We start from the raw sequence: 24,199 nt of genomic DNA, 5'->3' as shown, positions 1-24,199 counted from the left end.
GGGATCTAGTTAAAAGCAGAGGGATGCACTGTGTTTAACAGCATGCGGTTATAGGCTGGCAGTGTGGGCGGCCCCAACTTCAGTCAGATCAACCCTAGGAAAGTCAGGAGAGGTGTCGCATTTTACCAGATATGGTACTGAAATTTAAAGCTGGTTTATAGCATTCCAAGAACACTAACTACTTTGCTGTTACTGGTGTTAAATTAAATTCAAATTCAAATTTTATTTGTCACATACACAGTCATACACAGTACGATATGCAGTGAAATGCTTAGACAACTGCTCGTGACCTAAAATAGAAGACTATGAATAGTAATAGAAAATAAATATGAAAATAAAACTAGGAAAGAATAAAAAAAATATATAAAAACTAAAGCTAATAAATAAATAATTGTACAACAAAAATACACAATATATAAGATAGAATAGAAAATAGAAAATATTTGAAGAATGTATAAAGAAATGTATAACAATAAGAGCAGCTGAACGGGTAGGTATATATTTATGTAATTTTTGTGTGGAATGGTGTTAAAATAGATAGTAATAAAAGAATGGTAATGTCCAACGTTTGTGCAATCCACATATTTAAAGTGTCTAGTGCAGTGAAAAATATGCTTAAAAAAAGATTTATTTAAAGTGACTTGTGACAGAATGATATGGTGACCACCAGGTGTAGTTGTGCAGTGACCACTAGTGTAAACGAATGTCCAGAATGTCCAGTGTGTGTGTAAAAACCATATGTGTGGGTCAGTACTGTGTGGTGGTGTGATTGAGAGACCGTATCGCCTGTGGGAAGAAGCTCCTCCTCAGTCTCTCTGTGTTGGCCTTCAGGGAGCGGAATCGCTTTCCTGACCTCAACTGAGAGAACAGTCTATTGTTGGGATGGCTGAGGTCCTTCACAATCTTCCTGGCCTTGGTCCAGCACCGCCTGCTGTAGATTGAGTGCAGGTCAGGGAGCTCGTGCGGATGATGCACTCAGCTGATCGCACCACCTTCTGTAGAGCTTGTCTGTCCTGCATGGTGCTGTTCCCGAACCAGGTTGAGATGTTTCCCGTCAAGATGGTCTTTATGGTGCAGGAGTAAAAGTTCCTGAGCACCTTGGAGGGCAGTCGGAAGTCTCTCAAGGTGGTAGAGACGCTGTCGGGTCTTTTTCATCACGGTGTTGATGTGACAGGACCATGACAGGTCCTGCGTGATGTGAACACCGAGGTATTTGAAGCTGTCCACTCTCTCCACTGGGCTCTCGTTGATGACGGGGGTCTGGTAGTTCCTCTCCTGCTTAGTGCTGAAGTCCACTATCAACTCCTTTGTCTTACTGACGTTTAGAAGGAGGTTGTTCCGTTGGCACCAGTTCTCCAGATTCCTAATCTCCTTCAGGTAGGCCGTCTCGTTGTTATCAGAGATCAGGCCCAGCACGACGGGTGTCGTCAGCAAACTTAATGATGGTGGTGGAGCTGGTAGTGGCCACACAGTCATATCTGTACAAAGAGTACAGCAGGGGGCTCAAAACACACCCCTGGGGGGCTCTAGTGCTGAGAGTGATTGAGGCTGAGACATGTCTGCCCATCCTTACTGCCTGTGGTCTGCCAGTTGGGAAGTCGGAAATCCACTGACACATAGATGAGCCCCAGGTGCTCCAGCTTGGTGGTGAGTGTGGAGGGAATTATGGTATTGAATGCAGAGCTGTAGTCGATGCTGTAGTTCCCCCTTCTAGTGTCCAAGAGAGTAAGTGATGTGTGGAGTAGATGAGAGATGGCATCGTCTGTGTAACGATTTGGACGGTAAGCGAACTGTAGTGGGTCGAGGGTGTCCGGTAGTGAAGAAATGATGAAGTCAATTAAATTCAAATTCAATTCAAATTTTATTTGTCACATACACAAACATACACAGTACGAAATGTAGTGAAATGCATTATACGACTGCCATTGACCCTAGAAGAGAATTAAAGTTTACAAATAAGAAATAAATATGAATAAAAGAAATATGATAGAAATTAAAAAAAAAATTAAATTAAACTAGGAAAAATAGAACTAAAAATAAAAATAGAAATGTGCTAGGAAAAATAGAACTAAAAATAAAAATAGAAATATGTGCAAAAATAGAAATGTACTGTACAAATTGAAATATACTGTGCTGTGTGTGCAAATATGCATAGAACAAAGTGACTTTGTGCAGAGGTTATTAAAGTGTCTTTGTGCACTGGTCCAGGATGTAAACGTAAAACTGTAAAATGTAGTGTAGTTGTGAAGGTAGGTGTGCAAAGTTATTAAAGTGTCTTTGTGCAATGGTCCAGGATGTAAACGTACGACATGTAGTGTATATATGAAGGAAGGTGAGCGTGTAATTGTCCATAGTGTTCATGGATGTAAGAAGATTGATAGATTTGATCAATTATGAAAAAGATGAAAAGATTGTTAGTTCTGCCTAGTGGTGTGGTTGTGGTTGAGAGACCTTATCGCCTGCGGGAAGAAGCTCCTCCTCAGTCTCTCTGTGTTGGCCTTCAAGGAGCGGAATCGCTTCCCAGACCGCAACAGAGTAAACAGTCCGTTATTGGGGTGGCTGAGGTCCTTCACGATCTTGCTGGCCTTGGTCAAGCACTGCTTGCTGTAGATTGAGTGCAGGTCAGGGAGCTCGATGCGGATGATGCGCTTAGCTGATCGCACCACCCTCTGTAGAGCTCGTCTGTCCTGCATGGTGCTGTTCCCGAACCAGGTCGTGATATTTCCCGTCAGGATGCTCTCTATGGTGCAGGAGTAGAAATTCCTGAGCACCTTGGAGGGCAGTCTAAAGTCTCTCAAGCGTCTGAGGTGGTAGAGACGCTGCCAGGCCTTTTTTACCACGGTGTTGATGTGACAGGACCATGCCAGGTCCTGCGTGATGTGAACACCGAGGTATCTGAAGCTGTCCACTCTCTCCACTGGGCTCCTGTTGATGACGGGGGTCTGGTAGTTCCTCACCTGCTTTGTACTAAAGTCCACTATCAGCTCCTTTGTCTTACTGACGTTCAGGAGGAGATTGTTTCTCTGGCACCAGTTCTCCAGATTTCCAACCTCCTCCAGGTAGGCCGTCTCATCGTTGTTCGTGATCAGGCCCACCACAACAGTGTCGTCAGCGAACTTGATGATGGTGGTGGAGCTGGTAGTGGCCACGCAGTCGTGGGTGTACAGAGAGTACAGCAGGGGGCTCAGAACACAACCCTGGGGGGCTCCAGTGCTGAGAGTGAGGGAGGCTGAGACATGTCCGCCCATCGTTACTGCCTGTGGTCTGCCAGTCAGAAAATTGGAGATCCACTGACACATTGATGAGCTGAGTCCCAGGTGCTCCAGCTTGGTGGTAAGTGTGGAGGGAATTATGGTATTGAATGCAGAACTGTAGTCGATGAAGAGCATTTTCACATAATTCCCCCTCCGAGTGTCCAGGTGAGTGAGAGATGTATGGAGGAGATGAGAGATTGCATCGTCCGTGGAACGGTTTGGACGATAAGCGAACTGTAGTGGGTCGAGTGGGTCTGGTAGTGAAGAGATGATGAAGTCTCTGACCAGGCGTTCAAAGCACTTCATCACTACTGAGGTGAGGGCTACAGGGCGATAATCATTGAGGGAAGCAGGATGAGGTTTCTTTGGGACAGGAACAATGATGGACTCTTTGAAGCATGTGGGGATCACCGACTGAGATAAAGAGATGTTGAATATCTCAGTGAACACAGGTGCTAGCTGGTCTGCGCAGGCTCTGAGAATGCGGCCTGAGATGCCGTCTGGTCCTGCTGCTTTCCTGGTGTTCACTCTCTTGAAGGCTCTCCTCACGTCATGCTCTGAGATGATGAACGCGCTTCCGGTGCTGGCAGTGACTTCCTGTCTGCAGCCGTTAGCGCCGCTAGCATTAGCATCGCTAGCGTCTTTAGCTGCAGCCTCGAAGCGAGCACAGAAAGTGTTCAGCTCATCTGCCAGAGACACGTCTGCGTTTATCATACCGGATGTTGGTGCTTTATAATCCGTTATTGTTCTTAATCCCTGCCACAGGCTCCTAGAGTCACTCTGTTGGAGTTGTGACTCTAGTTTCCACCCGTAGCGCTGCTTCGCCTCTTTCACCGCCTTCCGGACGCTGTATGACGCAGCCTTGTACGGTTCCGAGTCCCGTGTTGTAGGCAGCGGTGCGAGATCTCAGAGCGTCGCGGATGGTTTTATCCACCCACGGCTTCTGGTTGGGAAACGTTTTAATAGTCCTTTTTTCTACGGTATCGTCCGCTAGTTTCCCGATGAATCCCACAACCGCTTCCGTAAACACGCTGACGTCACCATCGGAGCTGTTTCTGAACATGTCACAGTCTGCGTCATCGAGTGCGTCCTGTAACGCGGCCACCGATTGGTCCGTCCAGCACGCGACCTCCCTCTGAACCGGAACTTCCTGTTTCAGGCTTCTGTTTGTATTTTGGCATGAGGAAAACGGCGGCGTGATCGGATTTACCAAACGGTGGACAAGATTGTGCCTTGTAGCCGTCCTTGACCGTTGTATAGCAGTGGTCCAGTGTCCTTTCGCCCCTGGTGGGGCAGGTGATGTGCTGATAAAAGTTCGGCGCTGCGCGTTTGAGGTTGGCACTGTTAAAGTCCCCCGCCACAATAAGCGCAGCGTCCCGGTGCTGTGTTTGTTGTTGTGTGAGTGCCTCATGCAGCTCGCATAAGGCAGTGTCCGCTTGTGGTGGAATATAAACGGCGCTGATTATGACCAATGTAAACTCCCGAGGAAGGTAAAAAGGACGACACATGATGGACAGTAGTTCCAGGTTGGGTGTGCAGGAGCGTGTGAGAGGAACAACGCTCGCGCTGTTGCACCAGCTGCTGTTCACCATTAAACACACGCCGCCTCCCCTTGACTTCACCGAGTCCCGCGTCCTGTCCATGCGGTGAACCGAGAAGAACTCGGCCGGCTGGATGGCGTGGTCCGGCACCGCTGGGTTCAGCCATGTCTCGGTGAAGCAGAGGAGATTGCAGTCCCAAATGTCTCTCTGGAACTTTATCCTGGCCCTGAGGTCATCGAGCTTGTTTTCCAGTGACTGGACGTTGGCGAGCAGGATGCTAGGCAGAGGTGTGCGGTGTGCACGGGCTCTCAGCCTGTTCCTGACGCCGGCTCGTTTCCCTCGGGGCCGCCGCTTCGTGTCGCGTCCTTTGTTGTCCCTCAGGATCTCACTCGGCCAGCTCGGATCCGGAGTTAAAAACGTCGAATTGTGAGTACATTGTATACCAATAGAAACAAGAGTGTCTCTATCATAACTAATGTACTCCATGGTGGTAATTTTGCCGGTTTTAAAACGCTGTAGACTAACTTAAAGAACAAAAACAAAGAAAAGGTGGTCGGAGCAGTCGTGACGGCAGCCGACCTCACCGGCGCCATCTTGGAAAACCAATAGAACACCAATAGAAACAAGAGTGTCTCTATCATAACTAATGTACTCCATGTACTCCATGGTGGTAATTTTGCAGATTTAAAAACGCTGAAACCTAACTTAAAAAACAAAAACAAAGAAAAGGTGGTCGGAGCAGTCGTGACGGCAGCCGACCTCACCGGCGCCATCTTTCCCATCTTGGAAATTATTGTAGTTGGGTTAGGTAGTTTGTAAATTCATTGTGTTTTGTATCTACTTTTGAACTTTTCATATATTGTTTATTTAAAACTTTTTTTTCACTAGAAAGCCATTTTTTATTGTTATCCACTATTTTTTGTGGCTTGGTTCAGGCACCGTTTAGGTACTGCTACCATTTTTAAGGTATTGATTTGGCACCAGTATCGTAAAAAACCCAAACAATACCCAACCCTATTGAGGATGCAAAATTGCAAGGAGATTTTTGATATGTTAAACAATTTAACCTTGGCAATACCTTAAGCTAATGTCAAAAAAAGTGGCTAATAACTTCCCGAGTGACATTACATTTCCCAGCATCCTAGGCTTCTTGGAGGTCTTAACATGCTCAAAAAGCACACAGGTTGTACGATGCGCCCAGGTGGAGCAGGTGCATTTAAATATAGCTTTTCAACTATATTTAATTAATGAAATGACACATATTTAATCACTTACTGTCAATTTATTACTCTGTGACAAGTTAGTTTCTGATATCACTTATAAAGAGCTATAAACAGTTGCTTAGCAGATTCTTTTTTCCACTTGAAATGACTGAGAAACCAGAAAGCATAAACTCGACTCTCCTGAAGTCTTCTAATGTGCATGAGAATTTACTGACTCTTACAATTTTATGACACTAGAGCCTGCTTCTGCTGCTTAAACAAATGTCTTATAACCAAAATCTTCACAATATCAATCTCTATATTTTATTTGTTGTTAAATACAACACGCTGAATGTAATTATTTAGCGTTAGCTTATGTAGAGTATCTAAACCCCTGTAAATGAGCTGCTGCTTAGAAATGCTATCGTGTGAGAGAGCACACTGATGTAAACTAAGCGGAAGCTACTGTCAGACCTGCTGTGAATCCACATCTTCAGATTTAAGAATTTAACAGCTCTAGGATAAGGTATTAATGCCTTGTCAGAAAATATGTCATGGAACAAAGGCTGCACAGTTAATTAAATGTCAAAATGAATAGATGTATAATACAAGTGGGTTTTTCAATAGTCTAAGTTTATAGTAACAGGTAACTCGTAGCATTCTTCCGAAAAATATTCATTGTTTTAATAAGCTTTAAATGATGTGTGTTAAGTATACAGGTGATGGAGATACTGGTCAGACTTTCTAAACATAATTTATTCATTTTGTCATTTATAAAATCATCTTCGGTAACATTTATTCACATCAGGGTTGCAGAGGATACTGTAATCATGGGGGTGAATGATGTTTCCAAATATACATTTCTGTGCAGAAGTCTTGAGCCACCCTAACATCACTTCATATTTTTCTCTTAAAGAGTCAGATCTTCTTCTGTTTTTAATGTAGTTTTGAGGAATAATTCTCGAATAATTCTGGGAACTTTTTTGCCATTTTTGGCTTAATTGTGACCTATAAATCATTGAAGCATTAAAAACATCTCACTTAAAACACAATTAAAAGGATCTAACTTAAGGCATGAACCAGTGAGAGACAGGTACAGATGATGAGAGATGATCAGGTCGTGATTAGTACACTGGTGATGCTGATTATTAAGTGGTTAGAACACTTAAAAGGGAAAATAAGGTTGCGTATTTTTAAATTGTATCCTTAGTCACTGTGCAGCCTGTCACAGTAAAACATTTTGTTCCCTTTTTTATCATTTAATCCATAGAATTTAATTTAATTTAATCTAATATGAAGAAATATTGGATGACTCAAGACTTTTGCACAGTACACAAGTGTCTTTGACAAGGTGCCCTTCTGTGTGCTAGGGTGACACAGCTCTGATGATCCATATTTAATGTGAAAATGATCCAGTCCTTCTCACCTGGCAACAGATGTTTTGTTGTGACTCATGCGAACAGGAGAACCTTATCTGTCTGTGTGTGCTTGTGATGTCATGAAGATAAAGTTCCACCTTTGAGTTTGGTTGCCTCACACTCTAAAAAAACACTTAAAAAATCTCAATCTAAAATTTTGAATACTTCTAACCAGCTTCTAAACTGTCTCATGTTTTTTTTCCGCTGTGAAACCAAAACAGATGTTTTTCTTATGGATCTTTGTCTTCCCTATGCCTATGGATCTTTAAAATTTCAGACATCTTTGTAGCAATCTTATCATTCTTGTCTTTTCCTCTTTTTCTCTTCCAATCTGCTGCTGAAACCCTGTCTCTGACATAGACTGGCATTATGATGGTAAGGAGTTACTCATTCTCTTTATCATTTTCTTTTTTTTCTTCTGTTGGCAAATACCCTTTCATGAATCTGTCCCAGTTGGTATTTACGGTCTGTTTGCTCTCTCTGGCATCTCTTCAAAATATGTATATTTAAGCTAAAAATTGCAAAACATAAACCTAAAATGGGAATTCCCCACAGACCTTTCTTTTATCTGACGTGACGAAATGAAGCCTGAGGCTTGCATTCTCTAGCATTCTTTAGCAGATGCTTCTTTGGCAGACACTTCCAATGAATTAAAGCAATGTGATTAAGAAAAAAAAAATCATGTTGCAATTGAATTGCTTAATTGTTTGATTATATTTGTATATGTACGTGTATTATGTGGACACATGACTATCAAAAACATATATATTTTTTTAATTTAATTGCTTTCCTATTTGCTATTATAAAAACCTGGAACACTTGAAGTCTTTCCCCCAGATTTAGCAGTGAGGCTGTAGGGGTTTTTCCTTTTAGCCACAAGACCAAGAGCATTAGAGAGGTGGGGCAGTAATTATGGATAAGGAGCTCCTTGTACACAGTCAGTGTTCATCCCAAAGTCATTCCACCTCGTGAATATACTTGAGTTCTGCTGTGCCGACATTAGCAAACCATGGCTTTATGCACCTCGCTTTGTGCATGCCGCACTCAAAACATGCTGGAACAATTAAGGAGGACCCACAATAGGGTGTGATAGTCATGTGTCCATATAAAAATATTTTTCAAGTTCTACAGTACTTTCATCACCATGTAAAAACACATAACATCCTTATATGATATATGATTAGTAAATGAAAGTTATTTCAATTCTCATTCTGTGTTCATCCTTTCCTTTTTACACAGAGTGTAAGTTGTATCGAGCTGGACCGCCTGCCACCATCGTCACTATTGATGAAGAGAGTCCAAATGGTATGTATTTTCCCCTTTATTTTCGGAATTAATTATATGTATTATGCTTGTTACCGATAAATATGCTAATCTGTAATCAATCAATAAGAAAATACAAACTTTCAGTTATGCACATTAAATTTGGGTGAATGGTGGAGAAATTTCAGCACTGCTTTTTATGTCATACCCAACAGCACTTTTAAAGAAAATTAAAATAATTGGACAATTGGCTTTTTTATTATTTACCCTATTATCAAGCAGATAAAAACATTTGCAGTTCACTTTCAAAGGCTACATTCGATGCTGCGTGAAAACGCTATGAAAAACATATTGTCATGTTGCCGGTTATTTGCACATGCAAAGCATGTGTGTATCAAATACACCAAATTTTTGGCTTATAAAAATGAGAGACTGATTTAAAAACTCCTTTCTTTTGCGTTCTCATGGGATCGGAAAATTCCTTTGTCCGCTCTCAAGCGCGCCCTGGTGGTGAATGGGCAAGGATAAAACATCCTCTCTTGCTTCCGCAAAGATGGTAATAGCCTCTAAGCACTTAAAAAAAAAAAAAGTTCTGTCAGGTGGCCGGGGGGCCGAGCCTCAACGACACTCTCTCCCCTTTTCTTAGCAATCTCCATATGAGTTAACCCTTTCATGGAGTAAGCTGTATTCATCCCATGTTTTCCTGCCATCAACTTATTTATTTATTTAAATATAGTTGAGGTGGAAGCGCGGGGTTATATGATGACACCCAGATAGAAGAGACGCTTCCTGGCTATCTCTCTCCTGGGACATCATCCTTCCTGAAAAGCTATTACTTCCTTTCAAGCTGTGTAGACTTTTATCTTCCCTGAAGGGAAAAGCTTTTCAGGCAGCAGGTCAGGTTGGTGTTCCATTGCACACCATGGTGGTTTTGCACGCCTACCAGGCTGACCTGCTGAGAGACTTGAGTACTGGCGGGGCTCTTCAAGGTAGGGTGTATTGGAATAATGCCGGGCCACAGACTTGTCTCTTCGTGCAACAAAGCAGACGGCTCGTGCTATCGTCCGTTTTATGGCTGCGATGGTTTCCGCGGAGAGGCACTTGTGGTTGAATCTCAGGGGCATCAAAGAGAAGGATCGTGCATTCCTCCTTGATGCCCCCATCTCGCCTTCTGGCGAAGTTATATATGAAGCCTTCAGGAAATTCCTACCCCGCCGTGCTCAAGAGTTGGGACTGTCGGCCACCCAGTCTCGACCGGGTCTGACTCTTGCAAGGCGTAAAACACACAAGGAGAGTGTTTTTGAGCCGGGCAACCCCTCGTAAGATTGGGGTGCGTCGCGGAATCCGCCTCAAAAGAGGTCAGACTGGCATATTGTCTCCTTCACAAAGAAGCCCTGAGGTTCATGTGTCTCACAGCTGTCTCCCGCTTGTGTCGAATCCATTCTAAACACCCTCAAGGAAATCAAACTAGACCAGAAAGTGACCATTTCTTTCAGAGATCTTAGCTCTCATGGCAGCTGTATCCACGGTGACACCTTTGGGCCTTCTGCACATGAGAGCATTTCAGTTATGGCTAAGAACCAGGGGATTTCACTCCAGGGCCAATCCCCAATAAGGGCTACGCGCCAGGTGCTTCGTACCCTTCCTATGTGGTTTAGACCCCGGTTTCTGACTCTGGGTCCCACTCTAAGTTCGTCTTGTCGTCTCAGATGCTAACGACAGACGCTTCCCTCATGGGCTGGGGTGCGGTCTTAGATGACCGTCCAGCACAAGACTGGCATATTGTCTTCTTCACAAAGAAGCCCTGAGGTTCATGTGCCGAGGGCCGTGGGGGATGCCCCCCCAATAGGGAGAGGCACGCAGAATTTCTTTCAAAGATTAAAGTGTCCTCCCTGGCACCCCCAGGAGATCGGTGTTCTTGCTCCGCCACCACTGGTGTTTCGGGCAACATCAGTCTCCAATAAAATGCTAGTTCTTCGGTTTTTCCTGCCATGTTTTAGGATGCCAAACATCTAACATCTCCCCTGTTTAATTAAGCCGCTGAGACTTTGCCCCTTTCTGAGAAACTGGCAGCGTGGAAGCTACTGCCAAGTATATCTCCTTGGGTACTATGCACTGTAGAGAGAAACTACAGGATTCAGTTCTCACATCACCTCTAAGAACCAGGGGATTTTACTCCAGGGCCAATCCCCAATAAGGGCTATGCGCCAGGTGCTTTGTACCCTTCCTATGTGGTTCAGACCCTGGTTTCTGACTCTGGGTTCCACTCTAAGTTCGTCTTGTCGTCGCAGATGCTAACGACATGATGTTTCCCTCATGGGCTGGGGTGCGGTCTTAGATGACCGTCCAGCACAAGGGAGCTGGAGACGCCATCTTACATTTACATTTACATTACATTTAGGCATTTGGCAGACGCTCTTATCCAGAGCGACTTACATTTTTATTTAATTACACATCTGAGCAGTTGAGGGTTAAGGGCCTTGCTCAAGGGCCCAACAGTGGCAACTTGGTGGTTGTGGGATTTGAACCTGGGATCTTCCGAACCATAGTCCAATGGCTTAACCACTGAGCTACCCCTGCCAACATTTAGGCATTTACATTTACATTTAGGCATTTGGCAGACGCTCTTATCCAGAGCGACTTACAAAAAATGCTTTAATGTTTACATCATTGGATACATACTTACACTGGGTTAACTAGGTTAATAACTAAGTGCCATTAGTCCAACAACTGGGAAGAGAGTTTTTTTTTTGGCGGGGGGGCGCGAGTGGGGGGGCACCTCATCTTCTCACGCGACACATCAATTGCCTCGAAATGATGGCTCTATTTCTGGCCCTAAAGCAATTCCTCCAGCAGTTGAGACTACCATGTCCTAGTGCGGGTGGACAACACTATGGCAGTCTCATATATTAATCGCCAGAGCGGACTGTGCTCACGCTGCTAAATAGCTAGCGCACCAGGTTCCTGTCCTTCAGGGCGATTTACATTCTGGGAAAATTTCATGTAGCAGAGGTGGACCTCTTTGCCTCGCAAGATCAGCAAATGTCCCCTTTACCACTCTCTCCTCTTCCAGCCCCTGGGTCTGGATGCCTTGGCAGTCGCTGAACGGGACCAACTAAGTCAAGCTGGTCTTCCAGCCATCGTAATTACGACTATTCTAGGGCTCCCTCTCCTAGAAGAAAAATGCTATGCCCCCAAATGGAATGAAAGTTCCATTTAAGGTTTTGAAATTCGGTGCATGACGAAGCAGGTAGACCCAGTCCAGTGCTGAATTGTTTCAGTGCTGGAGTTTCTGCAAGAAAGTTGTCCTTGGGCTTGTGCCCTCTAGTTGAACCACTAGAGTCAGCGCCTCAGGTTTCTGACCCTCAAGATGGTTTTTCTAAATGGCCATTACCTCTCTAAGAGGATCGGAGATCTGTCAGTCTCCCCATCCTACCTAGACTTTGCCCCTGGCTAGTCAGGGCCATTTTGCATCCTCACTGAACTATCTTCCGAAAGTTCCATTCCCAACATGCACCCTATTGTTTTTGAAGCCTTCTGTCTAGGGCTGCAACTAACGATTATTTTGATAATCGATTAGTTGGGCGATTATGTTTTCGATTAATCGGATAAAACCTAACTGCTTCTTTAATTTGATATTTTGCTTATAACTATAAAAAAAACATAAATCAGGGCAATAGCATCTCTCACGCAGCTTGCGGCCCCAAACATGTAAAACCTGCTCTGACTTACGCCACTCGCTGATGCGGTGGACGTAAATCTGAAGAGCACGTACCCTCTCCTATAAGGCACGTGGGCTTACTTTGCCTCTAGGAATCAGGGCTCATTCTACCAGGGGGATTGCACCAGCAAAAGGTATTCCCCTGCAGCAAGTGTGTGACGCGAAGGGTTGTCCCTTCCGCACACATTTGTTACATTTATAGTCTGGATGTTTATGCTACTCCGGGCTCACGGGTCCTTGAATCAGCTACCCAGACATAGTTCTGAGACCTTCTCGGCCTTGTGCGCACACGCTACACAACCTTGAGGTCCAGAGACTTGCAGAGCGGCGGCGTTGGCACTCTCATTCTCATAGCATTTTCACACAGCATCGAGTGTAGCCTTTAAAAGGGAACGTCTCGGGTTACTTTGCTGTAACCCTGTTCCCTAAAAAGGCGGGAACGAGATGCTGCGTCCCAATGCCGCACTGTCTATGTGACCGGACGTCCGTTCAGACAAATCAATCTGAGGAATGTTTCGGGTTCACTCCTATTTATAACCTGCAGGTGCATCTTATCAGATGACGTCACCCGACCGAGGTTATATAAGCCAAAAATTTGGCGTGTTTGATACACACATGCTTCACAACCGGCAACAGGACAAGATGTTTCCCATAGCGTTTTCATGCAGCCTCTCGTTCCCGGCTTTTCAGGGAACAGGGTTACAGCAAAGTAACCCGAGACGTTCCCTTTTAAAGGCTACACTCGATGCTGTGTGAAAATGCTATGAGAATGAGAGTGCCAACGCCGCACAAAGCAACAAAACAAACCAATCAGAGAGAGACCAAGACAGAGAAAGAGCAAGAGTGCAAAAACACTAGGTTTGGCCAAACCAAATATTTAGTATATACTGTATATAGAATATTGAAGTAAGCAAAAAAGACAGAACTATTGCTGAGCGATTTGGACAAAATAAACAAATTGGTCTATATTGATTGCTTATCCGCTGCATGGTGGCTTAGTGGCCACCGTCCGTCCGGAGTGTAGGTCCTGGGATAGGCTTCAGGCTCCCTCGACCCTGTATACAGGATAAAGTGGTATAGACATTGAGTGAGTGAATAATTATCGATAACTATCATGATTTGGGCAAAAATTTCATAACACAATTGTAGGTTTCCTTCTTTTAAGTATCCTTCTAAATAAGACTAAATATATCGATCAAATGTTTATTACTGATCAAAACACTTACTGTTTTTAGCAGAACATAATTACATAATTACATAATTTTACTGTTTTTAGCAGAACACTTACAAAATTTACACATGTAACATGCAGTATATGCAATATTACATAAATTTACATGGAGGAAATTTTCTTTCTTCAGTGTACTTTGCCCAAAAAATACAGGTTACCGACTGTTAGCTTGTAATATAAGAGGCAGTCCCAGGTTTTAAGTCTTATTCTTTGCTGCTTTAAAAGACTGCTTCTACTTCTCATACTTCGACAGTCTCATGAGTCTGACAGGTGACCTTTTTTTTCCAAGAAACATGCCGCTTCGTCTTTATAACCATGACAACCATAACGCTGACATTCAATCTCAGAGCATGTGCATATCATTTTCTGTTCTATAATAGTGAGTGTGAGCTTCCCCACTATTTATTCTGGACCTTTATTTTCTGTGGAGTTTTACTAGACACTGTGAAGACTTAGTGCTATGACAAATATACGGGATAAATATTTTTTTTTAACATTGCAACCTGTTTTATGAGGATTGAATGGTAGCAGTACCTTTAACTATGGGATAACTGCACATCTGTGACTTAATCAACTGTTGTTTAGGAAAAGCTCCACTGCTTGATGGTTGACTAACAACACTTGAATGCACTTTACAATTCATGTATATTTAACTGAGTGGTATAATTTAAATGGTGAAACAAACTGGTACTGTTTACTGGCTTTGTCTGTACTGGGCTGCAGGGTATTGTATTGTGCATTTTCAGCTAAAGTGGACTTCAGTCTACTTTAGATATCCAAACAGGAAGTGCTGAGTAGCTGGCCTGTCATATTTTACAAAAAGTTCCGTCACCATCTGCATGCCATTTCTGTTGTTTTAATGCTGTGATAAAAATTACTGATTGGATATTTCCATGTCACCCATTACACATGTCATTATCTAGATGTATAATAGGCAGTTAATGAGCAAGGTTTACGAGTTTATGAGGTTATTAGCACTTAATTATTTACTTTCCCATAGATGAGCCAAATCCATTTGCCTAAATCCGGGGAATAGTTGCCAAAGCATTAATGGTAGAGGCCAGAAATGCCCATCTTGCCCATACAACTCTCCCCTGTTCTAACCGGTCTTGGGACCTGTACAGCATGTAGTGTCATGGTTGTATGGAGCATAAGGTTAAAAGTCTTAGCAGTAGCAGGGCTTGAACCCCTGACCCTCTCGTCTCATCCCCTGGGCCACCATTGCCCTGTTGAACCTGCTAAATCAACCTGCATCTACAGTATAATGTCACACTGCTATATTTATAATCACTGTAAAGGGATAATACTCAGAGAGTATAACATGTTGGTGTGTCTTTTATTGTGTCCTTGTGTGATGATTGGCAGTGAGTATGTGAGAGAGGATTGAGTGTGTGTCCTTGCTAAGATTGCAGATGGTGTTTTGTTGTTGTGACAGCACACTGGGGCCCATTAACACATAAAGTGTCTCTGAGTAGGCAATGCTACACTGCATAATACACTCATAATACCTGCCAAGACAGCACCAGAACCCAGTCATGCATTTGACACCACTGACTTTTTTCTGCTGTGTGACAGGTGCTGCCTATAGCATGCAATGCTTCTTGCACTTTTTTTTTCTATTTTTATTTCATTTTCCATTCTTGGAGGTATATTGGTTAGCTCTGGTTAGCAGGATTAAAGCTAAACATCTCTGCTGGCACTTGAAGGCTTCAAAACCAGTAAGCAAATGACTGCTGAGAGATGCATTATTGGGGCAGATGAGTTTAATGAGTTTGATTTGCTCATTCTGGATTGCTCTTTGTTTTTCTGATGAGTTTTGCTGTGAAATTTAAACTAGTTTCGGCACTCTGGGAAATGAGCAATGAAAACGTGATTTTGCACTGCACTGCTTTTGGTATTGTTGCTATTGGGGTGTGCGTGAATATATGTGTCTATGTCTTAATTCCACCTTTAGTCTAAAAAGACAGTACAGTGCTCTCAAGGTAAACACAGCTAAAGACCCAGTAGCTATATTTACATGCACAATATTTCTTTAATCAGACTGAAATAATTTTGATTAGAGATCCCAACGTAATTGTTAACATGGACAACCCTTAAATAGATTTCTGCAAATGGAAGAAGAAATGTCATTAGTTCAAGGTACATCTGTCTTTTTCTGTATTCATTGTCTCTGTCATCTTGGATTTGCTGGCTGTACTTCTTTCTTCTTGGATGAACCACCATCTAGAGAGGCTTATGTTAAAAATCCTCCATCTGTGTCTGTTTACAGCCAGCTCTACTTCGACTGCATGTGCTTTTGGTTTTATTTTGTTTGGTATCCAAGGTAAGGAATTTATCTCGCTGGCTTCCCTGTTGTAGATCTTGACAAAGTGAAGTATCTTGGGAGTTGGTGTCTTTTACCAAAATCTCTGTAAATAAACAAATTTGGGATATGTGATGCCTTAGCAGTGATGAGAATGTCCCACACATGATTACATTTTTAGGTTTTAGATGCCCACTGAATTTGATTAGCATTCTGGGAATGTGGTAAACCGAGAGTACCTCATTTAGCCACCACATTTAACCACAGACATTTCTGCTCTAAATCGTTGATTTCACAGTCATAAACACACAATCATTTAGGCCAGAATGATCATGTGTAGATTCTTGGGAAAAGGTTTTTATTTAGAGAGTATTTTGTCATTGATCATCATGCCAGTGACCTTGGCCCACTTACCTGTTTTCATTATGGTGGCCATGCCTCTGAAACTGTGCCATCCCTTCTCAATTTTTTATATAAAACACACTGTTAATACACTTCTAAAATCAGACTCACACAGTCAGTAGAATGAATTATTTAGCTAATCCTAGCTAAAATATATTAGTAGTCATAATAATAAGCAGCAAATAATGGTTAGCACTGTGGCCTCCCACCCCAAGGCTTGCGGGTTTGAACACCGTCTCAGTCCTGTGTACGTGGAGTTTGCATGTTCTCCATGTCCTTAGTGAGTTTCCTTTAGGTACTTTGGTTTCCTCCCACAGTCCAAAGACGCGCAAGGTAAGCTAGTCTCCGTTCCCAAATTGCGCATAGTGTGTGAGTGCATGTGTGCCCTACAATGGATTGGCATCCTGTCCAGGGTAAATACTATGGAGAAGGAATGAATTAATTAATGAATTATAATAATAATAATAATAATTAAGCAAGATTTTTGATGTTTTGATCTTATGTAAACATACCTAATATGTCTCATGGGGCGACGTGGGGGTGAAATATCCAAATGCAAAGTGAACGCTACTGTGACTCTGAATGGCTCCGTGACAAAAATGCAAAAGTGTGGAGCCAGCGCGTGTGGAGAGAGAGCGAGGTGTTTGCCGGCAAGTTCGTGGTCGAGAGACAATTCCGAAGGTCGGCAACAGTAAATCCGAGAAGGCAGTAAATCCGAGACAAGGTCGGTGAAACGGAGCGTGGTGGAGATCCGGAAGGTCAAAACAGAAGGGACGATTAGAGGTTGAGAGCAGGTGCAAAGTGTCAGCGTGGTATGGAGCAGGAGTGCACGGGTGATCATGGCTTTGCTTGAGACGTGAGCGTGATCTTTCATGCCGTGACAATATGATTTTATTCTGTAACATACTAGTATACCACTTATTATTTAGGCAGACTTATTAAATTTCCCCTTAAATGTGTGTTAACTTGCCACTCACAGCTATCCAATAATTTTCCATGCCATTTATCTTGTGTAGGGTCATGCGGGCCTGGAACCTATCGCAGGAGGCTCATGGCACAAGGGGAAGGGCACACACACGCACACACACGCACACACAATCAGGTGACACAAATCAGTCTACGATTCATGTTTTTATACTGTGTGAAAAAACCAAAGTACCTATATAGAAAACATGAAAACTCCACGCACACAGACCAGAGGCAAGACTTGAACCCCAAAATATGGAGGTTTGAGGTGACGGTGCTAGATGTTTAGGCACTCTGCCCTTTCAACACAACCTTCCTTTAAACACGTAGAATTTATCACACACATTTATATTTTGGTGGATCTATCAATTTAACTACCTTGTACATTTTCTTTAACTTTATTCTTTTTTAAATTAAATAAATTATAAATGGTGAAGCCATTTAGAGATAAACAGTGTGCCTTTAATGCTCTTATGTATCTAATTGTTTTCTAACTGATGGATTAACAAAAATAATGTAGGTGTTATCTCCATTATCTTGATAATAAATGCTGAACTTGCCTGATGGATTTAACATTTGTGGTTTCCCATAGCAAAATTTTGTTACGCAAAATTATGTTTTTTTTTTTTCTCTGAATTGAGACTGAATTGTGCTTTCTCATTACAATCTCAACTTTATATATATATATATATATATATATATATATATATATATATATATATATATATATATATATTTCTCTAAAAGCTGACTGAGGAAAACAAAAAGACACAACAGAGATACAAAGACTTACTTAGGAAACATTTGAGAATTCTGAGACTTATGTGGGAAACAGAACTGCATTCAAAGGAGAAGCAAATGAGATATATACAGTATAACACCATAATGAGATTAAAGCCAGATATAAATGAGAAACATGAAACTAAAATGAGTAACTTTTACATAACAAAAATTCTCCTTGTGATGAGCCACAACTAGCACCACCTGTTACCAGTCAGTGTCCATACTGATGTCTGTCAACCACAACATTAAAACCAGCAGGTTAACTAAAATATTAATATTAAAAATGTTACAGAAAAATTAATATCACTACTTTGTATCCCATGTGTAAAATAAATACATAAATGAAATAAAAATGTGCGAAATACTATATACATTTATGTACACTAAATGATACTAAAGATATTAAGCATCATTCATACAGGAGTGATACAAAGGCCACAGCATTGTTACAATCTTCTAGTGAAAAAAATCAGTCACAAAGGAGATAAAAAATTTTGAAGGGAAAATTAGTTGCTTGCTGTATGCAAGGAGGACAGGAACAGGTCAATGCCTAAAAAGGTTATTTCTCACAGGCTACACCAGTCTTCTCTTGTGGTGGATGTCCAATAAGTTTATCCAAAGACTGCATGGAGTTGCGTAGAATCTAAAGGACCAACAAAAATGTATGAAAAAAATGCCTAAACACCATTCATCTTCTCCATTACCAACTGTCTGAAGGTTGAGAGGTGGGCTTGAGCTTGCTTTTGAGCTGTTGCTTAACTGACTGATGATGTGATGCTGTTGGAGACTCTGGAACCTTCTTCTGCATTTTCTTTGTTCAGATTCTTGTTCTCCTCAAAGGTTTCTGGGATGGCATGCTTCTGAAAAGAAAGCCAGTTAAAGTAAAGTATATATAATTACCAAGATTACTTTCCACAAACAAACATATTGGCCTTTATTTATAGAATAAAGTTAACTTATGTCTCTAAAGTTACATGTTCTGGCAACTACTGTTAAACACTGAACACTCTATAATAAACCTACTGGTTTTTAAAAACTGATCATGCAGTAACATTAACTTACTATTAAAAAAAAGGTAAAAAATAACTTTGTTTTAAACCACATCGATGGTAAACTTAATTAACATGCTTGGTTAACATGCTTAATAATAATACTGTAACCAGGTGACTAATTTTACCATTAAAAAAAAGAAACTTTCAATCCCACTAGTGTTAGTTACCTAGATATGCTAATGCACATGCAAAACCACCCACAGGTAGCATTAAAATTTCTTTTGCAAAAATTTTAAATATGATCACATAGACAAAGAAATAGAACAGAATTAAAAGATCATGTGTGACCATAATAATAATAATAATAAGAAGAAGAAGAAGAAGAAGAATGCATACATTAACTATGCAGTCTAAAATAAAGTGACACATGATGACTCCCTGTCTGTCAGCAAACCTACATTTTTTATCAAGGACATAATATATAATAATAATATGTGCATTTTGTGACTTCTACATTTTTGCATCATCATTCTGGTAGCAGTAAAATGTATGTTTTTTTTTTTTTAATAATGATAAGTTTAATTCTACACAACATATCAGAAAACTCAAATGCACAGTTTAGAAGTACTGTATACTTGTAATGTTTAATGTGGGAAACACTGCTCTGGGGAAATAAAAATATGAGAGTTGCGCAAACACAAGACAAATATGAACTATCTCTGTAATTTAGAGGTAATGAGTGACATTTGAGACATGTCTCAAACGCTTAAAATCATTTCTGTCTAGGAGAAAAAGAAGAGATTAACATGAGATCTCATCTTGGATTTCCCTTTGCTATGGGTTGCCTTTTAGAGCTTTTATATCAAAAGTTGGAATTTAGAGTTGCTATTAATATTGTGGCGTGGGCGGGGCGGCGGCTGACGACCAGCATGCCTTGCAGGGATGTCGGTGTGTTCACCATGATGGGGAAAGGTGTTTGGGTTAGTGACTTCGGCCCTGTTGTGTGTGTGTTGAGGTGTGTAACGTGTGAAATGTGCTCTAGTTCAGGCTGACGCTGAATTAGAGGTAGGCTCCTGAGTGAAGGTGCTGCTCATGCCATACCGGCTGTGTGCTAAATAAAGTACTCCCAGCCATTGCATTGGGTAGCAAATAAGCTCACTCGTCTCTCCAGCATTCTTCTCGGCGTAAAAACGCCACATTGGTGTCAGAAGTGGGATGGAGAGTAACGGGTTCGAGCGCACAACGGAAGACCTGCTGAAAATCCAAGCGGGCCGCCGAGTAGCAGAGCGACTACTCGCGAAGAAGCGCTTTCCCGACGGCGCTAAAGCGAGCACACCACGGCAACCAACGCGGAGCGGCGAGGTGAAAATCCCGGCGCTGGATCTCGGGGCGGAGGCAGGCGCAGCGCAAGCGCCGGAGCAAGAAACAGCTCCGCGCGCCGTTAGCCGGCAAAGCGACCTGCCGCTGCGCGAGGCCGAGCGCGCTGATCCCATATCGGCGGTACGTCACGGCGGAAGAGCCGAGCGACCGCCTGCAGCTCGATGGCGCTCTGTTCGTGAACCTAGCCGGGGACAGGGCTACCCGTCGCGGCTAGGCAACGAGCAGCTCTCCGACGTTTCGCGGCGAGGTGACGGCGCGGGTGATCGTAAGGAGGCGCTGCGCGAGGTCGAGCGCGCTGAGCCCATAATGGCGGCACATTACGGCGAAAGAGCCAAGCGATCGCCCGCAGCTCAGTGGCGCTTGGTAGGTGAACCTAGCCAGGGACAGGGCTACCCGTCGCGGCTAGGCCTCGACATCGCTTCCGAGATTCCGCGACGACGCCAAGGCCACGGACCGCCGGACTACCACTGCAGCGTTCTCAGGCCTGATGGACAGCCGGACTACCGCTTCAACGTTCTCAGGCCTGAGGGCCTACATCGACTGTGTGCTGGATGGCGTCTTACTGCGGGCGCTTGTGGACACCGGCTCCACAGTTTCGCTGCTGCGCTCTGGATTACTGGGGCAAAGCAAGCGTGTTTGCGGACGGCCTGATCCTGCCTTTAGCATCGGCACCGTTGCTGGGGGCTACGTGAAGGTAAGGGCGTGTCGCACAGTGCGAGTCCAGGTGGGTGGACGGACTTATTCCCACGGGTTCGTTGTGGGGAATGTCGAGGAGGACTGCATTCTGGGGTTGGACATTTTGGGTAGATGGGGTGCGGTGCTGAACTTGTCCAGCGGCACTCTTCGTGGTAACTTCGGGGTAGCCAGGTTGCTTGGACCCAAACCACAGCCGGACAGGTTAGCAGCACTCACCCGGGGGGCGGAACTTCCGGTAGCAGACCGAACGGGAAACCCTCGGTGCTGAGAGCGAGTGGAGCGCCGTGACGACGTAGAGCCCTCGTCGCCGAACATTGTCCCCGTGCAGTCCTCCAGGCTCTCCAGTGGTGGGCAGCCGTCCGAGCCAGCAGGCAGCCATGTTCCTGCGTCACCCGCAGTCGCTCCGCCAGTCTCACAGAACTGTGAACCGCTCATCGCCAGGCAGAAGGGCCCCACCCAGCGCTCGCGGGCACCGCTGCAAGACTTTCGGGTGGGGGCACCCATGGAGCGAATGGGCGTGGACACTCACGGCCAGGGGCGAGATTTTGCTTTTGGCGAGCAGGTGTGGGTGTGTTCCTCCGGAAGGAGAAGGAGGGGGCTCTCGACCGGGCGTGTGTCTCACTGGGTGGGCCCCGGCACGGTAATTGCTCGGCTCTCCGATGTCATCTACCGGGTGCGGTTGGCGGGGCGGGTACGAGTTTTGCTCCACCGGGACCGTCTTGCGCCTTACCAGCCGCACGCCGATGAAACATTGAACTCTGTGGAGGCCGGACCGCCTCAGGACTATGTTCACGTTTATCCCTCACCTGCCAAAGGACGCCGGCGTTTCCACCGCCAGCGCCGACCGCCTCCACGCCTTCGAAACCAAGTTCGTCATGGTGACCAGGGACGGTCACAGCTCGGGTGGGGGCAGTGTGGTGTGGGCGGGGCGGCGGCTGACGACCAGCATGCCTTGCAGGGATGTCGGTGTGTTTACCATGATGGGGAAAGGTGTTTGGGTTAGTGACTTCGGCCCTGTTGTGTGTGTGTTGAGGTGTGTAACGTGTGAAATGTGCTCTAGTTCAGGCTGACGCTGAATTAGAGGTAGGCTCCTGAGTGAAGGTGCTGCTCATGCCATACCGGCTGTGTGCTAAATAAAGTACTCCCAGCCATTGCATTGGGTAGCAAATAAGCTTACTCGTCTCTCCAGCATTCTTCTCGGCGTAAAAACGCCACAATATTATTACGTAGACTCCATGGTGATTAATGCATTATTTACCTTTTTTGTTTTGTTGTTGAGGGTACCTGCTACAATCCTGTCGTGTTAGAAGATCACATACCAACTGCCTACCATATAAAAGGATGTGTGTTTTTCATGTTCACTGGTGTTATTACTGCAGGGTTTTGACTATACAATTGCCTGTTGCAAGGACCAACAGTTTGACAATTCTTTAGCATATAAGCAATCACATTTTATAAAGTCATTATACAGTGATAAGATACTAGATAACAATACCAATGAGGTAAGGGTACCCAATCTGCCATTTTATTCATTTTCAATGGCCATGTTTGGCCCTTGAGCATGTTTTTTCAACTACTCAGATACAGTTGGACTTTGAGCTGGCAACCCAACCCAATAAGAAACTGTCAATAAAATTATGGAAACCTTAGGAGAGATAGGGAGTATTTATTGCCCATGACCCTTACTTCTTTAATTTACTACTGCACAGTTATTTGTGTGAATCTTTATCAAAAGTGGCTAGCGAAATTGCTTTTTAATGGCTTAACCATTAATTTTCTATTACCAATTAGAAAAAAGTCCTATAATAAAAGTTTAATCAAATATGAGTTTGACTCTGTTTGCCACGTACCTTTCAAAGATCTACCACTGAGACAAATCACTGCATGAGATGTGACAAGCGTCAGTTTTATACATAAATGTTGGAAATAATTCTTGCAGCACTGAATGACTTAAACATTTATCTTGACACAGAGCTAAAATATCACATGGCAACATGTCACAAGTAAGACTCGTGTGTTGATGTGGTTCTGTGCCTTTATTGTTGTTTTTTTATTGTCTAAAACTGAATCTGAAACAATAAACTGTTGAACAGCGTTCAAGTAATTTACACTGAGAGTGTGTAAATCAAACGCTCATAATCTCCAGGTAGCCACACAGCTCCTCAATGATGGAGCACTTACCTGCAACTATGTTATGCCTGCAACTCTTTTCATTTCTGTTAAATATTACCTGTCAACACCTAATTTGCTACTCAGTTTCGTAGGACTTATATAGTAAAATATATACACATATAAAAAACTACTTAAAAGAACTAATCCCTAGTACATGTATTTCTTACTGATGATGGCACAGGCAGCCGTAGCTCTTCTTGTTGATGAGGAGCTATCAGATAAGCTGATGAGGAGTAGCCACAGACCCATGTTGGAGGGAGGGGTTGCCATGGCAACCATAGCTGATTAAGAGTGCCTTAAGTAAAGGCCAGATCACGTTCCTCCGGCTGGCACAGGAGAAGTTCACGTCCAAATCGTGCACTGGTAAAGAAAATAGAAGTCTGCTTTTGTTGTTTTTTGGCCAGTACTTCAGCAGAAAGTTTTTTATTATTATTTTTGTTTAATGTGAAGATGGAAGAAGAACAGAGAGTTGCAAAGGGATAGGATGCTGAACATCTTTATCACAAAATCCATCTGAAATATCTTTTTTACTAAAAAGTAATAATAAACACATTAATACTGCCGCCTCCCAAATGTGCAAGAAAAATGACATGAGCAAAAAAATGTGCCTTTATCTGATGTAGTATGTGCAAGGATGCACAGTGTGACACCATAAATTCACGTCAGCAGGTACACTCTGACATTAAATCACTGCATACTTTAACTTAATTTTATATGCTCACAGGGCAATGTTTGAAGAACTAAGTTGTCTCCTTACTGAACAGCCACACAGTTAGTTGGGTGAATATAGATGAGGAGCTACAAAATCGCTTCGCACTGGCTCCACATTTCCTGTAAAAAGACAGAGAGCAGTTCTGCTTAGCATTTTACACCTTG

At 43.3% G+C, this 24,199-nt stretch overlaps 1 protein-coding gene across 1 annotated transcript in view; it reads left to right on the top strand.

Annotated features, from left to right (window-relative positions):
* Positions 1 to 24,199, top strand: part of pcdh15a (protocadherin-related 15a) — a 232,779-nt gene that overhangs the window by 49,880 nt on the left and 158,700 nt on the right. Inside the window, exons 3-4 of the mRNA XM_053502509.1 lie at positions 7,776 to 7,790; positions 8,655 to 8,720. Coding sequence (XP_053358484.1) covers positions 7,776 to 7,790; positions 8,655 to 8,720 — 81 coding nt within the window. The remainder of the gene's footprint in view (positions 1 to 7,775; positions 7,791 to 8,654; positions 8,721 to 24,199) is intronic.

Source organism: Clarias gariepinus, chromosome 8, assembly GCF_024256425.1.
Source record: "Clarias gariepinus isolate MV-2021 ecotype Netherlands chromosome 8, CGAR_prim_01v2, whole genome shotgun sequence".
Taxonomy (NCBI): Eukaryota; Metazoa; Chordata; class Actinopteri; order Siluriformes; family Clariidae; genus Clarias; species Clarias gariepinus.
This window is presented reverse-complemented; position numbering and strand designations above follow the sequence as displayed.